Below are 16,348 nucleotides of genomic sequence, written 5' to 3'. Positions count from 1 at the left end.
TGTCGCTCCTTGTGCTTGCACAATTTTATGGATGATTACGCAAATTAAGTTTGGCTTGTGTCTGTGGTACTTTGGTAGTGTGTGATACCCGTGTGTAGAGCAGAGGTGGGAATATAATTAACACGCGTAATATTGGTGTGCGTTTCCTGGGAAATGAAATTGAACTGGCCACAGGGAAATGTACCAAGAACATTGTTTTGATTTCAAGTTATAAATGAGTAGGAATTAAACTTATTCCAAAACGAGAAGCTTAGCTTAAGCTTATCCACTGTTTCCAAGCAAATACATTTAAGCTTTTCCACTGTTTTCAAAGAAATAGATATTAATTATATACATTTCATTGCTGTGGCTTTAGAAAGGTAACTTAAGAAGGCCATTTGATATGATAAAACATGGAATTTCAACTTAAGCCTATACAAAGCAGTTATTTACACAGAATCAACAAAGTGAAGCACTAAAAGCGTTTGACCCACACCCAAGCATTGGAATATTCAAATCATAAGTAATAAATTGACTTTTGTTTGGTCAGCGAAAATCCAGAAACGTCAAACAGGATAAGGGGGAAATCCATCAATTTTGCGCTGTAATGATCTCTGTCAAAGGTCAAATCAAACAAAGGAAATCCTAGACCAAAATCTACGTGACCCACTTAGGACCATGGCCAGAACCAAGCCAGAACCATAACCAAAACCAACAACCCTAATGCTTTATGCTTTTGGCACACAATGTAAACGGGCGGAGAGGAAAAAAAGGGAAGATCCGCGTAGAGCCATGGAAAATATAAGCGAAATGTATGCAAATGGCTTATGGCTGGACCTTGCTTACACTTTGCTTACATTTCACCCTTTCCCTTTCCTTTCCCTTCCCTCGGCAGTGCCCCACCTTTTTTTATCGCTCACTTTTTGAGGGAATCAGGTTTTATGGCTCGATATAATGGCAACAGAAGGGTCAAGCGGTCGCTGGATAGTTATGGCATGAGTAATTTGTTAAGTTATTAACCCGTAAGCTGGGAGGGTGTAATCACATGAACGCAAACTTATCAGATAATTTGGTAAACAGCAATTATGGCTTTTATTGCAGATATGAAACCTACAAGGCAACGCTCAAGAAAATCCCCGCAACACGTCTATCCCGACTGACCGAAGCCCTGGCCAACTACGATCCGGTGCTCAATGAATACTTTTTCGATCGCCACCCCGGGGTCTTCACCCAAATCCTCAACTATTACAGGTGAGTGTCCAAGTGCTGAGACGGTCTAATTAGGCAGCTTTTAGCTCGTTCCGACGTGCAGTGACTGTGAATGTGGACAGGGCAGACTTGAGCATGGTAATTACCCCATTTAGTTCAGTCGCATGGGACAGTCTCCATCCTGGGAAACTTCCAACTAAGCTGCTCTCGAGCAGCTACCTTTGGCATTTCAATTTTTGCTCTGCTCGGCAATAATTGGCCTGATTAATGGGAAAGCATATCAGGCAAGAGTCAGTTATCGTTATAGATGGCTTGATGAATAAACAAACTAATATTTTAATTGTTTTCCTCGCAGCAAAGCAAACTTGCCTCGGCCATTAATCTAAAGTTTTTCAGCTGCAAAGTTTATCCAGCGTTTTTCGGGGTCATTAGCGAGCTCATTTATCTTTGCCGTGAGCTGAACTGAGCTGAGTTGAGTTGAGCTGAGTTGAGGTGTTGTCCGTTGGCCCGTTGCGATGACTTAAGTTGTTTAAAATTAATGAAAGTTTGTTTCGCTCTTCATCCATCCGCACCTGAAGCTGCAGCTGCAGAATGAGTTGTTTTCGCATAAAACAACGCTGTCAGCAAGCCATGGTCTTTCATCTCCATTGATTGGGCAGGAGCGTTCGTTACCCCATTTTTCCGAACACCCATGGCTCGAGGGGCTTTGGCCAAACAGTTTTCCAACTCAATTAACCAGGCACCGACGGCCAGGAAAATGGTGTCAAAGAAGGGCAGCAGAAGGAAAAACACTGCAACATCCTGCGTTGATTGGAAATGAAACTGAGTCCCTCCAGGGGGTGTGGTTACAGCTAGGGGTCCTTCGGAAAGGACCCACACTCCTTGGGGTATATATGTATAATCAAATTATGCACGCACCAAATGCTCCAGACACTTTGTATGAAATGGTATTATATAGATAAGCTATATAGATAAGCTGTAGACAAAGCAAAAATGCAGTAAACAAAGCAAAATGCGGGTAGAAATTGTTATTTATCGCCTATGTAAAGATTCGAATTTATGTCATTGGTTACGGAATGAAAAATCCTTTAAAGGAAAGATCTTAATTTTTTAAAAGTTTTTTAAATTTTAATAATTCATTTCTAATAATATACATTTATTTGAATTTTGCTTTGGGACTCATGTAATTTCTTTGGAATTATAAGTTTATGTGTAAAATGTTTGAAAAATAAGCTCTTTTTCGTAAATTTGCCATATCTACAGTCAATTCCCCATGCAGTTAACCAATCGACTTAATTATTTATGCGCATTTAAACGCGGAGACTCTTTTTTCGCCTGATCGGCTCACGAGCTCGTTGAGGTCAGCTATAAATATTGATTGCACCGGTTGCACGCTGCGTATGCGTAATATTTGTTATGCGCACTTGATAAAGGAAAACGGCGAAGAAATGCACAGGTGGAGGATTAACAGAGAATGGGAGTGATTTCAGCGAAACGTAATTTGAGGACGTGAAAAATAAATAAATGGCGGGAAAGCGGCATAAAAAGTTGACCGAATTGCGGGCCTTATGGGGAAAACCAATTACCAATCCACGTGGCCGTACGTGAAGGGATCTATCGAAAAGCCATGACAATGACTGCAGTGCGATTAAAATGATTAAAGGTGGAGAGTGAGCCAGAAAATGGGCATGGATGCGAATATGGAATACCGCTTACTTCGACTCGGCTATTGATTACTACTTTACAAGGCTTCAAAATTCAGGATGTCAGTCATTTGGGACCTATTGTCAGAAACAGAACTAGATCGGAATCGATAAATATAATCCGCGATTATTAAGTTCAGAGACATGATTGTAGCATAGCCAAGTATTTTCTTATTTTCCTTTACTTTATACTATTTTTGTTGAGGAATTCATGGTGGAAAATTATTTTAAGCAGCAGAAAAGCTCGGTCAGCACAAGAGATGAAAAAGTTGCACCAAATATGTTGGGAACCATGACGGAAAAAGGATTGTCAGGATGGCCGCACGTGTGTGTGCGAGTGTGTGTGTGTGTGAGGGGGTGGTATGGGTGGCAAGTGAAGATATCATCCAAAAATAAAACCAGGCAAGGACTCGCCCCCGCACGCGGCGACTGTCCGGCAGCTGATATGGCATTACAAGTTGGCCAACAACTGTGGACAAGGACGATTCCTCCCCATATTTTTTTTAAAAACTCCCTCGCAGCCATTTACTGCAATTTGAGCACACACTTACATACTCACATACCCATACACACACACACGTAGGGCAGGGCAGTGAAAGCATCACAAATTGTTGTTGGCCAAGAGAGAATGGAACAATGGCCAAGGCAGCATTATGAATATGCCAACTGTTGGAGGGAAGGGGGTCAAGAGGTGGTGTGTGTGTGTGGAATGGCCATGTCGGTTTCTTCTTTTTACCAGGTGCATGCAATGCATATCCACACATTTGCCCACTATGCATATACAAGTGATATCCCTCTACCATATACCAGCTACCATCACAGACTTTCAGTTGCGCAATTTGCAGCCACATTTGCAGACGTGCCGTTTTGGCCATAATATTATTCGGTCTGATGTCTAATCCCTCTGCATGCTTGGCAAAGTCCATGAATTTGTTTTGACCGGTCGGGTCGAGAGAGTCGAAAATGGGAATCCTTGATGGAGAAAGCATTTAGTCAAAGGTTATTTATGCCATAATTGCTGTGCCTTAATGAGATTCTATGCAAACGAGGCATCTTCAGTTTGAATAATTTGAGAACGAAGACTTTTGCAGCTTGCGGACCACTTGCTGCTCAGTTTATTCAATTTATGATCCAACTTCTTGACCAAAAATCTGTTACAAATAGGGAGTAGGTAAATATAACGCAAGCATGCTGTTTTAATTGAGTTATTTCTTGTTCTAGAACTGGAAAACTGCACTATCCAACCGACGTGTGTGGCCCGCTTTTCGAGGAGGAACTGGAGTTCTGGGGACTCGACTCAAATCAGGTAGAACCATGCTGTTGGTCAACATATAGCATACATCGCGATACGCAAGTAAGTACAAACACACTTCACACTTCACACTGATTAAATCTTGAAATACTCAATTGGAAAATCTTCCCTAGAACACCTTAGCCATATTAGATAAGCTAGATATTGAAAATGAGAAGCCCACGGAGGAGCAGATAGCCCGTCTATTTGGCTTTGAGGAGGCACTGAGCAACGGCGAGCTTAACTGCTGGCAGCGTATAAAACCCAAGATCTGGGCCATGTTCGATGAGCCCTCCAGCTCCACGGGTGCCAAGGTGGGTCCTCATCCTAAATAATCCTCATCCCATTCACCACTCTAATTACTGATGATATTCGCTTACAGATCGTTGCTGGCATGTCGGTTTTCTTTATATTTGTTTCTGTGATATCATTCTGCCTGAAGACCCATCCCGGCTTTCGTGTCGATCTGCCCTCCGGTGCCCACGATGCCCACGGCCCAGGAGCGGGTGGTCCGCCCCACGGACACGATCCCATGGGAGAGCCACCGCAGAGCACCCATCAGTACCATCAGCACAGCATCACGCCGCCCAGCGGCAGCATCGGACCCACCTTTCGTGTCACGAACTACACGAGCTACAGCAGCGGCAACTTTACCGCTCCGGGCCAGGCCACGCCCATCGCCACCATCAAGGGCGGCCAGCGGCAGCGACTGAAACGGAATATCAACGGCAGCACCCTGAACGAGTTCATCGAGGAGAAGATATTGGGCCACAATGGAAGGAGAAAACACGGCTGGATTGAGACGTATGGTCAGCCGCACGAGGCCTTCTTCTACGTGGAACTGGTCTGCAACGTCTGGTTCTTCATCGAGGTCATCATCCGGCTGATTGTGAGTGAACAATCTTGTAGTTTTTCCAGTACAATTTATAGATAATCTTACTTGGAAACTGTAAGACTAGAATCTCCTAATGGAAGATACTAAAAACGATTTATATCTGCTTCAGGTCTCGCCTAATTTGTGGCAGTTCATCAAATCGCCGGTGAATATCATTGATTTCACGGCCACTCTGAGCTTTTACACGGACGTAATGCAGCGCATGGGTGAATATACGGGTCTCCTGGAGGCCTTCTCCATCGTCAGGATTATGCGGCTGTTCAAGCTGACTCGGCATTCACCGGGCCTGAGAATCCTCATCCACACGTTCAAGGCTTCGGCCAAGGAGCTGACTCTGCTGGTATTCTTCCTCGTCCTGGGCATTGTGTTCTTCGCCAGTTTGGCCTACTATGCGGAGAAGTTGCAGGTGAGGTTTAATTAAATTCTTATTATTATCAAAAGTAGTGGGAAGTAGTTCAATCACTCAATCTGGAAATTAATAATATATACATTCCAATAAAACACAAGCTTCCCACAAGCTAATTTATAACAAGGAAAATGTAAAGGTTTTCTTTGTTAATAATTGACTACAATAAGAAGTATTATATGTTTTGCTTCAGGACAATCCGGACAACCAGTTCAAGAGCATACCTCTGGGGCTGTGGTGGGCCATTGTGACCATGACCACCGTGGGCTATGGCGACGTGGCGCCCAAGACCTATCCGGGCATGTTCGTGGGCGCCCTCTGTGCGCTGGCCGGTGTGCTGACCATCGCCCTGCCCGTTCCCGTCATCGTTAGCAACTTCTCCATGTTCTACTCCCACACACAGGTTTGCTAGCCTCCAGCCAGCGGGTTGCCTCTATTTACTGATTTGGCTTTGCTCCTCCTTTTCCCAGGCTCGCTCCAAGCTGCCCAAGAAGCGACGACGTGTCCTGCCCGTGGAGCAGCCGCGCCGCAAGAGGGAGCCAACTGCTCCGCATCGCGGAAGGACGAACGCCATCAAGCAGACGCCGCCCACTGGACCAGGACTGGTGACTCACGGTGGCGTGGGTCCAGTGGGCGCCGGAGGGGCGGGACTCGGAGGCCATGCGGTGGGTCATCCTGCGGCAGGGGCGCCCATGTTCAAGGACGCGTTCGGCGGTGCCAAAATCGGTGAGTACTGCACCATGCTTTTTCTATGCCCGCTACTCGCCAAAACTAAAATTATTAAAAATGTTAATTAATGGGCAAGTGTAAATATTATTACTACAAAAAACAAATTTTGATGAATTCAAAACAAAAAAAGAGACTGATTCCGTTTTCGTAATATATAACTTAAATAAGATTAATTGCGGCGAGTATAGGGTATCAATGCGGTCGGAGTTTTCGACCTTCCATCACTCTTCTTCCTCCTGCTGTCACTTTAAAATCGTATTCAATATAATTTTCTGTTTTGTTGCTTTTTCGGCCTGCAGATATTTAGAGCAGCCGCAGTGCTACAGACTAATACGCACACACACACACACATGCCGCATACATACGTATATAACACAGATACTCACACACACACAAACAGGGATACTCGCTTCTGGTTTGCCTTTCCTCTCGCTGCTGGGGCCAGAATTAATTTCATTCAATTTCTTGTTTAATTATTTTATTATTTATGCACCCTTCACTGGGCGAGTCAGCTGTTATTTAGCATTTAGCATTTAGCATTCCCCGGGGCGCTGCCGACCCCCCCGAACTGCCGCCTCCCACGCCACTGGGGACTTTCATGTGGTAAATTTCCATTTTACTGATTATTCAAAAGCATTGAAGGCAGGACTTTCGCCACATGCGAGTGGCTTGGATGCTGCTGAGGCTGCTGAGGTTGCAGACCCCGGGGGCCGAAGGACTTAAGTGGATATATGCACTCGAGCGGGGACATGATTTCCCATTATCCTCGGCACCCAGCAGCTGCAATTGCACAGCAAATTTCGGACTCACCAAGGGTTATAAATTTAATGTCGTCGCATGAGGATTTATAATCGCTTCGGTTTTGCCTAATGCCCACAATGCCAGCTAGTGGATATTGGCCCGTTCTTGGTTAAGTTCATTATTGTTGACTTGAGATTATCCTCACTATTTATGGTCTTTGTAGGGGCAAGCCTTCGGGGTAAATAATAGCAAATACTAGTTAAACATTTTACTAAAGATGAACAAATACACACATTGTATATACTTATACATGAGCTTAGCTTCCTGCTGAAAGATTAAGACAGAAATGAATAATTTGAGTATTTTAATCATCTTAACTTATCCATGCTGTTTCTAATTTTACACCGTGTCGCAGATTTCAACGAATTTTAAATGTATTTACGCTTGAACCTTTGTTTCAATTACAATTTTGTATAATTAATTTAATCTTGCTTAATAAATTGTGCCTTACGTGTATATATCCATTCGAAATGTTTTTGCATTAATAAAAACCATTTGTTTTTGGGGACGATTATAATTATATTTTTGGCTGCCCAAAAGCCCTTTTTATTCGAAATTGATGTTGCTGCTTATGGTTCTAAAATGAATTTATCCCTTTTTCCCTTTTTCGTTCCTTAATGTTTGTCAAATGTATTTGTAATTGTTACATTTTGTGTGTGTTGGTGTAACAACATGTAATCGAATGCGTGTGTTGTATATGTGTATCCGAATGCAAATGCATCCGTCCGCCGCGCCGGTCGGCAATCCAGGCACCGCGAACGTGAACGGCGTCAATGTCATTGGCCTGCATCCTGCGCACAGGACGACGACCACGACCACGATGGCGATGGCGATGAATGAGGCGGATCCGACGCCGCTGTCGGCGTTGACCTACCAAGTGCCTATGCTCCAACCCACGCCCCCGCCCGCCCACAGTCACGGCCACGCCCATGGCCATGCCCACGCCCACGGCCTTGGGCCAGCGTCATCGGCGGCGATGACGTCATCGGCATCGCTTACAGGCTCAGCTGCCACAGCAGCCGTTGCCACAGCCGCCGCAGCCGCCCCCGCCGGTCCCTCGTTCATCAGTTGTAAGTGTTGTCCCGTCTTGTGCCCTGCTGTCTATCCGTCTATCTGTCTATCTGTACATCCCCCTACTTTCTGCTTTCTACTTTCCCCACCCACCGCCCCTTCTTTGTCTTGGCATGCTGCACGTGCACAAATGTTTGTTAACCATTTGCAGAAAATCCCTTTATACGCCTGTGAAAGCACTGAGAAAAATACGCACCAGTATTTATTTTATCTCTACTCTTTATCTCTACTTAAGTCCATTTAAGAATAAAATGTAAAAATACAACAAATATTTCGTAATGCAGATGGAATGTATATTTTCTCAAAAGAACTTCATTAACAGAGCTACTAAAATATTTATTTTTGCTATCCTTTTAAGTCATTTTGATTTTAATAAGACGCTGTGAATGGATGGTTAATAAAGGCAGACTTTATTATTATTTGAGCAATTCAATTAAATAATACCTTCGAAATAAAACCCTCGGTGTACTTTTCTTTTATAGTCCGTGTAGGATGTTCTTATGGCTCTGCAACAATTAGTCCTTTGGATGGGGAATCATCTGCTTGATGTCATTGCCCCTCAGCTTGTTAAAATTTATCGCATGCTATAAATTTCACCCGAATGCTATAACTTTGTCACTGCGAGAGTCAGTCAATAAAAGAGGTGGCAACAAACACAAAACGGGCAAAGGAACAACTTTTTTATGTTTATTTGCATATTAAAAGCTTTTTGCAAATTCTTTTTATATTCGGCATTTCGGCATTTAACTTTAATTACAGTTTTATTATGCTAGGCGAAAATCCTTTTTATGTCATATTTCAAAAAGGCCAAACCGGCGCAAACACTCTATATGCTATCGCCCACACTGAAAGGCACTCGAACATATATAGAAATAAAGTTCATTTATCGTCAAACAAATTGAAAAACTTTTTCCATTTGCTCGCCAGTCCGCCAAAGTGCTGGAAAATAGCCCGACTCATAAACGTACAAAATTGAATAAAAAGTGTAAAAATATGAGAAGTAAAAAACCTGTCGAGTTCGAAAAATGAAAATGTATAATGAAAGGAACCGGTTCAAGAAAATTCCAGCATGATGTGCATTTTAATTAAAGCCACAAGAGCTCAAGTGTGCAAGCTCAAATCTCGACTTTTCTTTTTTCCTTTGTCCAGGAAAAATAAGGACCCACTCAAATGGGAAAACGGAAGGCAGTTGGGGCTCTCAAGGCGATTAATTTCTTCAGCCAGTTGTGAGGTTGTGCAAAGAGAAAGAATAAAGAATTTTAGTCCAAAAGTTGAAAGTTGCTTAGTTGAACTTACTCGGATGTTGGGAACGCAGGACAAAAGGGCAGGGGTTTTCCGCAGAAAGTGTTAAAAGAAAAAGGAACCATAAATGCTAATTCGAAAAGGAGATGAAAGTTTTAAGTTGTAGTTATACATGGAAAGGGTCAGAAGTCAAACTTTAATATGATGGGCATTTGATTGCTCTACACTAGGAACTTTACTACTTCAATTTCATTGACTAATTACATTTAACTAAATACTATTAAATTTTATTCGTAGTAAGACATTTTCACAAGTAAAAAGGCTTCACTATAATTAAATTTTAATTATATAAATACTATTAAATTATATTCGTAGTAAGACATTCTCAGAAGTAAGAAGGCTTCACTATATATTAAATTTTAATTAAATAAATACTATTAAATTATATTCGTAGTAAGACATTTTCACAAGTAAGAAGGCTTCACTATATATTAATTTTTAAACATATAAATACAGCTTTTAATATAACAATACCTCTATATATAAACTACGGCCGAAGGAATTCGCACTCTATATATAAAACCTTTTAGTGTCAGTCAAAAAATGTTTTTAAGATGCTTATTTATTAATTGTTTGCTTTGTTGTTTTGCGGCTGCTGTTTTGCTGTTGTAGCGCAGTTCACACGTAGCGAGACATTTTATAAGCCGCTTGGAAAAGCAGCTGGCCCCATTTTTCCGCTAAAAAAAGGAGGCAATGAGAAAAAGAGTTGCACACTTTGGCACGTTCCGAGTTCCGGGGCAAATGAAATTTCTCAGTTGGCCGGAAATGCAGAAGCGGTGACATTTGACACGGCTCCTGTTTGCCACCCAGCTTTTCACCTCCCTAAGCTGCTTTGCATTATGCCGAGGTGCGGAAACTCGAGGGGGCAATGCATTTGCTACCCGCTTTCGGATGCAAATTGCAGGGCACAAAAATAGCAACTAAATCATTAGCAGGCCAAGTGGTGCTCTTACGGCTGCGCTCCTCTAGTGGTCATTTACCAGAAACACACCCGTGTTCTGTACGGAAGGAGTACAGAAGGAGCTTGAGCAATTTATGGCCACAGTGGGTGAGTGGCCAAGAGTGAATGCCAGCGGCCAGGCATTGGCCAGGAATTTCAATTAAGGCAGACCCACTCACCTGAAGGCATCTGTGTCTGCGAAAAAATCCCAACCCATTCCTCAACGAGGAGCCTCACTTGCTGAAAATTCATTTTGTTCTTCGCACCGACAAGTGCCATGGGAGTACGGGCAAATTAATTTTAATATTTAAATTTGTTGCACCAGCTCAAATACAAAGTGCAAGAGTAAACCAATTTCCACGGTAACAACTTCTCAACGACTGTCAATTATGGTTAAAAGTTTGTCTGAAGAGACGCTCCTTTGAAGGATTTTCTATTGGTTCACTTAATGGTGTTGCTTTTGAAAAGGTATATGTATGGAATGTCTCATTTTTGTTTAACCAATTCTGCGATTCCTTGTATTTCTTGCCCGATAAATGTATTTATTTGAATGCCTGTGCCTTGTAAATTGTCTTCAAGCAAATGTATTTAAATTTATTTTACTTCAAAACTCTGTTTGCATAAAGTTGATTGAATTTTCTTTTCTTGCCATTATGGATAGTTAAAAGTTGTCAAGTGCCTGTTGCTGGAAATGCTAGAGTTGTATATTTTACGCGAGTGTATTTATCTATAGATATATTAAAAATGATTTCACAACTTTTCACTTTTTTCTTGTGCCGCCTTGCCGCCAACTTTTTTATCAGCAATTTTTAGCTGCGTGTGGTTTTTAAAGTTTTGTAAACCAAGCTACCACCATCTTGGGTTTTCCATTTCCTTCTTCGCCATTTTTCCTTGCTTTCGTGTTTGTTTTCTTTTTTCGGTTCTCGGTTGTTTTTGGGGAAAACTTTGGCCCTCGCTCGGCCACCGTTACATTGTTTGCTCCGACGGCACTAACGCATTTTCCCGGCTTTTCCGGCCGCCTCCTCTGACTTTGCAGCGGACTACTTGAGCGTGCCGGCGGTGCAGAGCCTCCAGCCGCGGGCGGCGACGACTGGCCACGACTTCATGCTGCCGCTCCAGCCAAAACTTCTGGGCCCCCTGGGTGAGTTGATGATGGGATTCCTCCTCGCCTCCCCGCCCCCTCGCCATCTCGTCCTGCCATCAGTTCTCCGCCTTCAGTGGGGTTCCTCCCCATCCCCGAGCACGTTAGTTGAAAGTTTTGCGGACAGATAATTGCTGGGCGGGGGCAGCGGAGGCGATGGTGGATGGTGGTTGGAGGCGGAAAAGGTGATACCAACGCAGTTGAACCCACTTGTAACCACACACATAGTTTGAGAGCCATTGTATGGCCAGGACAATGGTGCTTGTCAGGTCGAGGGCAGGGTGTCACCGGAAAGTTTTCACATCCTTGCAAAGCCAGTGCACCCAGAAATACGCAGGGCTTGGGATCGGGCAATATTCTGTAATCTGTTTAATTAATTTTAGTAACAAGCACTTACTGGGGCTTTTTTAAATTTGATTAACTGTCCAACTTTTTGGTCTCGCAATTTTGCGAAGAGCTTGAGACAAAGAAAAAAAGAGAAAAGAAACAAAAATTTGTTGCTTGCAATGTTTGTAAATTAAAGTTTGCAAATCCTCTTAAATTTTGACATCAAAAATATTTTAAACCTATTTTATTCGTTGTTACTTTATTTCTCCCTAAAACTAACGATATTCAAATAGGGCTTAGATTAGACTGCAGAGCTGCATTAGCAGTCCCACAAATACTCCATACGACAATCAGCTTATTTTTCAATTTAATTAATTGGATTTTACGAAACATCCACACAGCGCCCATGGATGCACATTTTCATTTGAGAGCAGGGTACCGAGTGCTTCTACTCCCGCATCTTTCCCAGTCGCAAAAGACCCAGGACATTGGGAAGCGGAAGTGATGGAGGGCGCGAAGTGCTGGCTTATTCACTTGAAGTCCTCACACAGATGCCTGCACAATGTGGAGGCGATAAACCAATCGGCGACATGTCCTCGAATGCACTTCCGCTTCCGTGTCCGCATCCTGCAGATACTTTGCAGTGTTTGAAGTGTTTATAGTTGCCATCTCTTCTGCTTTCTCCACTCGACAGAACGCAAGGATCAGCATCCGCTGCAGCTGACTGCCCACAATTTGGCCTCGGACACGCACCAGCTGTTGTACTCGGGCCACGCCCACTCGCAGCACAAGGTGGGCGGCGGGGCAGCGGTGCTGAATGTGCCGCCCACGCTGAGCATGACGCACACCCAGATGCCACCCGGCATCGCCAGCATGGGCCAGCGAACGCCCAATCTGAGTTTCCGGGCCGCTCACGGTGCCTCGTCCCAGGTGGCCACTCTGCAGCAGCCCATTCCACACGCCCACGCCTCCCATGCCTGCCACGCCGCCACGAACTGCAACATCAAGATTTCGGTTGCCTCCGCCGCCGGCCTCTCGGCGGGATGTCCGGATGAGTTTCGGACTCCCAAGGTGACGCTGCTGGACGATCTCAGCGACGATGTCAACTCCTCGACGGACGACTGCGGGGACTGTTGTCTGGTGGACGACAGCGATACCTACGAGGGCACCACCATCAACAATGGTCCGAGTGGCCAGGAGAACGGAACGGAAGCCATTGGACTGGACGACGGTCTTCTCGATAACGATGTGGAGGATGAGGATGAGGAGGAGGACGGCGAGGGCAGCGGCGTGGGTGGAGACAGCGGCGATAGTCTCGGCGGGATCTACATTGGTCCCAGGCATTGATTGCCGGACATTGGATGGGATTTTCGCAACTAAAACGGACTCACCAACTTCTGACAGTACTGCCTAAAACAGCTCCAAAACTGCGGTAAAAGTAAGGAAAAGGATTTAAGTTGGACAATTTGAAGAGTATGTGTAGTGTGTGTGAATGGTTTAATGCAGTGTGCTATCGTAACTGCTGAATGCAACTTTATCTGCCTAAAAAGGAACACAAATTCTAGGTAAAATTCTTAGGAACTTTAAAGCCAAGGTCAATCATACAAAAGCCCCTGCCCAACTTCATTGCCATTGGTCACTCAAACTTTAATTTCAACTATTTCAGTTATTCCAAAGTTCATTATTTCTATAATAATAATAGTAAATGATTTAACTTCATGTGTCATAGGAGTTAGGAATAGCTTAGTTAGCTATGTGTTTTCAAACGTCCACTTAAGAAGAACTATTAAAGAGATTTTATTGCCTTTAAATTCGTAGCGAAGAAAGAGTTTTAAATGCTCATTTCAAAGTTTTCAAAACGAAGATTGTGCGGAAAGAAGTATAATAGGTTCACAGATCACTGCCTGTACATGTGTAAACTTTTCTAATTTAATTCAACGCCACTGAGATAATTATGCATTAATTTTAAGCTGGACGCATACACTCTGCAACCATTTATCAGCACTTTTAATCAATCTTTGCCCTCTACTCACGCCATGCTATAAACAACATTCCTTGTCCGGCCAAGACAAACATCCGTAACATTTGTATCAGTGTCCTTATAACTGTCATGTTGACAACTGTCATTGGCAGCGTGCATGTAGGATTGTCTGCGTGCGTGTGTGTGTGTGCGTGTGTGTGTGTGCGTGCGTGTGTGTGCAGCTGGGCACGTCCTGGCAAGGTCCTGCAAACAAAGGAGTAGTGAGTCTGCGAATGGACGGGGGTCAGAAGAGAAGCTGCCCGCATACAAGGCAAACATATTGTCCACATAAATGCGACCACTTGTGTGCAGCCAGTCAGAGATAGAGCACCAGCACCAGCACCCACTTTCCATTTTCCACTGTCCATTTCCCAAGCACTCCCATTTTCCTGTCCCGTCAAGGTGTTTATTGTGCAAATCTTGGGGCAAAAATTGCATGGCCAACTATAAATTCCCACACTTGACTCTCACGCTCCGTTTGCCGGCTCAGAACCTGAATCATGGCCAAAAGTGTCAGCGGGCTTGTTTATCTGACACATTGACTGCCACCATTTCAATGAACTGGCGGGCAAAAACTGTGTCGACAAGACGCACACAAAAGGCGACGGCAGCCGAAAACTAAAACGGCGACGACATTCGTGTCCTTGCTGTCCTCACTCATCCCATTCCATTCGAATCAGATCCTTAGAGCCACCCACTTCCAACCACCACGATGGCGGCTTGTGTGGTTGACCTTGTAAGTAGTTTTTTGGGGGTCGCTGTGTCAAGTTGTCTCTCTTCGACATTTAGTTCCATAAATGTTAATTGATTTATGCATGGAAGCTGAAAAATGAAAAATGTGAAAGCCGAACGCAGGGAAGTGTAAATATTTGGGCATGACGGTCGAGAACTAACCAAATGAAAACGAAACTGAAACTGAACATAAGGAAAGACGACAGTAGCAAACATATTTGACTTTAAATAAGGTTCAATGGTAATTTTTGGTCCAATACTTATAGTTTTTGATGTGCTAACAAAACGATTAACAAAATGACGAACAATTTTAATTCAGACTCTTATGTAAACCAAAGCTCGTTGTAAGTCTAGGTGGAAAATAGATGGAAATGTAGATTTAACTAGATATCATGCCCAAGCAATGAGGTGAGGGATGTGATTGCAATTAGTCAGTAAAGTCAAATCCGCCGGTCTGAATGTGCGTCGTTCTAAATTCAATCTTTATTACTTAGCTAATCTCAGATAAAACGTTAAATAATTGCCTAATTGTTGTGTAAGGGTATTCCCGGATTCGGCTCGCCGATTACACCTTTTTTCTCATTAACATATGGATTCATTACTTTACATTGTATAAGAGAAATGTTGCTTTAAATACTGTTCAAGTTAGCAAAAAAAAAACACATATTTTCTTATATTACGAAGCGAAAAGAGTATATAAATGTGTAATGTTATTTCGTAAACCACTTTTTAACTAAAGATTACATTTAAATACTTTAACATCATCTCAAATGAGAAAGGAAATGAGTCTTTTGATATAAAAGATGCGTTGAAATAAGATTGTTTCAATAGGAATATAGTTAGTTTAAAAAACACAAGTGAGATACTAAACTAATATTAAACTTTTGCCTAGCAAATAACTAAGTTTAGACCGGTCAATGCAGAAAATGCAGAGCGCAAAACATTGCATACAGAAAATGATTGAAGAAATAAATCCTTTTGAATGAAATCACCCACCATAGACAGGAAACAAGAACCCGGCTGAAAGTGAATTAAAAGAATTTTGAATGCATAATCTGTGTGTATATAGATAATCTGAAGAACAACCTAAATTTCATTAGTTAAATGTCGAGAGCAGTGAAAAAACATTTCTACAATATTTACTGTAAGTAAAAGTGTCAAGAACAACAAAAGAAGAAAACCAAAACTGTTTACAAGCAAAGCGAATTTTAAAATGTTAAAAAATGAGATCCGGAAAAGTAAACGATAAATAAACAAAAACAAAAAAAAAATGTGGTGTGCAAAGAAAAAAACATTAAATTTTAACAAAAATAAAAATTCTTTGAAAAAGCACTTGATATTTCAATGATTTCTACACAAAAACCCCAACATCATCGCCATCACCACACGTTTTTCAGCCAAACCAAAACACGTACCGCATTTTATGCTAATCAAACCGGGACGAGAGGAAAATTCAATTTTGCCACCGCCCAAACATAAGCCACGGACAGGATTTTTAATTTAAAAGGGTCCCTCCATACATACGCAATCCCAGACCAAAATGCGAATCCAACTCTGACTCTGACTCCCACTCACATTTCATTTGGCTGGGCCATAAACAGAGGATCAGCTTCGAGGCCGCCCTCATAAGGCCATTTAGGTTGAAATTTATGCTTGCCACCTCTGCACTAAAATGGGCCAAAAAACACGGCCAAAAAATACCAGCGCGCCCTTAGCAATGGGCAACTGCAAGTGATGGCGTCTAATATAGACACTTAACCACTTACAACCAGGCCAACACACACACTAACATTCACTCGCAC

At 42.9% G+C, this 16,348-nt stretch overlaps 1 protein-coding gene and 1 long non-coding RNA gene across 3 annotated transcripts in view; one reads left to right on the top strand and one right to left on the bottom strand.

Moving 5' to 3' along the window:
• The window catches only part of LOC122611833 (potassium voltage-gated channel protein Shaw-like), a 35,844-nt gene extending 22,629 nt beyond the window's left edge, over nucleotides 1-13,215 (top strand). The window contains exons 2-11 of one of the 2 annotated variants that reach the window (XM_043785173.1): nucleotides 1,081-1,230; nucleotides 4,113-4,245; nucleotides 4,317-4,496; nucleotides 4,565-5,071; nucleotides 5,187-5,483; nucleotides 5,677-5,886; nucleotides 5,954-6,209; nucleotides 7,763-8,083; nucleotides 11,363-11,467; nucleotides 12,489-13,215. In XM_043785173.1, coding sequence (XP_043641108.1) covers nucleotides 1,081-1,230; nucleotides 4,113-4,245; nucleotides 4,317-4,496; nucleotides 4,565-5,071; nucleotides 5,187-5,483; nucleotides 5,677-5,886; nucleotides 5,954-6,209; nucleotides 7,763-8,083; nucleotides 11,363-11,467; nucleotides 12,489-13,141 — 2,812 coding nt within the window. In that variant the 3' untranslated portion in view covers nucleotides 13,142-13,215. The remainder of the gene's footprint in view (nucleotides 1-1,080; nucleotides 1,231-4,112; nucleotides 4,246-4,316; nucleotides 4,497-4,564; nucleotides 5,072-5,186; nucleotides 5,484-5,676; nucleotides 5,887-5,953; nucleotides 6,210-7,762; nucleotides 8,084-11,362; nucleotides 11,468-12,488) is intronic. The other variant, XM_043785174.1, reaches the window with a different exon arrangement.
• Nucleotides 13,098-14,204, bottom strand: LOC122611837. Its single transcript, XR_006325561.1, has 3 exons — nucleotides 14,083-14,204; nucleotides 13,828-14,018; nucleotides 13,098-13,221 (listed from the first exon to the last, which is right to left on the bottom strand). It is a non-coding gene; the product is annotated as an uncharacterized LOC122611837 (long non-coding RNA).
• Nucleotides 14,205-16,348: the final 2,144 nt, after the last annotated feature.

This window comes from Drosophila teissieri, chromosome 2L (assembly GCF_016746235.2).
Source record: "Drosophila teissieri strain GT53w chromosome 2L, Prin_Dtei_1.1, whole genome shotgun sequence".
In the NCBI taxonomy this organism is placed as follows: Eukaryota; Metazoa; Arthropoda; class Insecta; order Diptera; family Drosophilidae; genus Drosophila; species Drosophila teissieri.
Note: the sequence above shows the minus strand (reverse complement) of the source record. Positions and strands in the feature narration are given on the sequence as shown.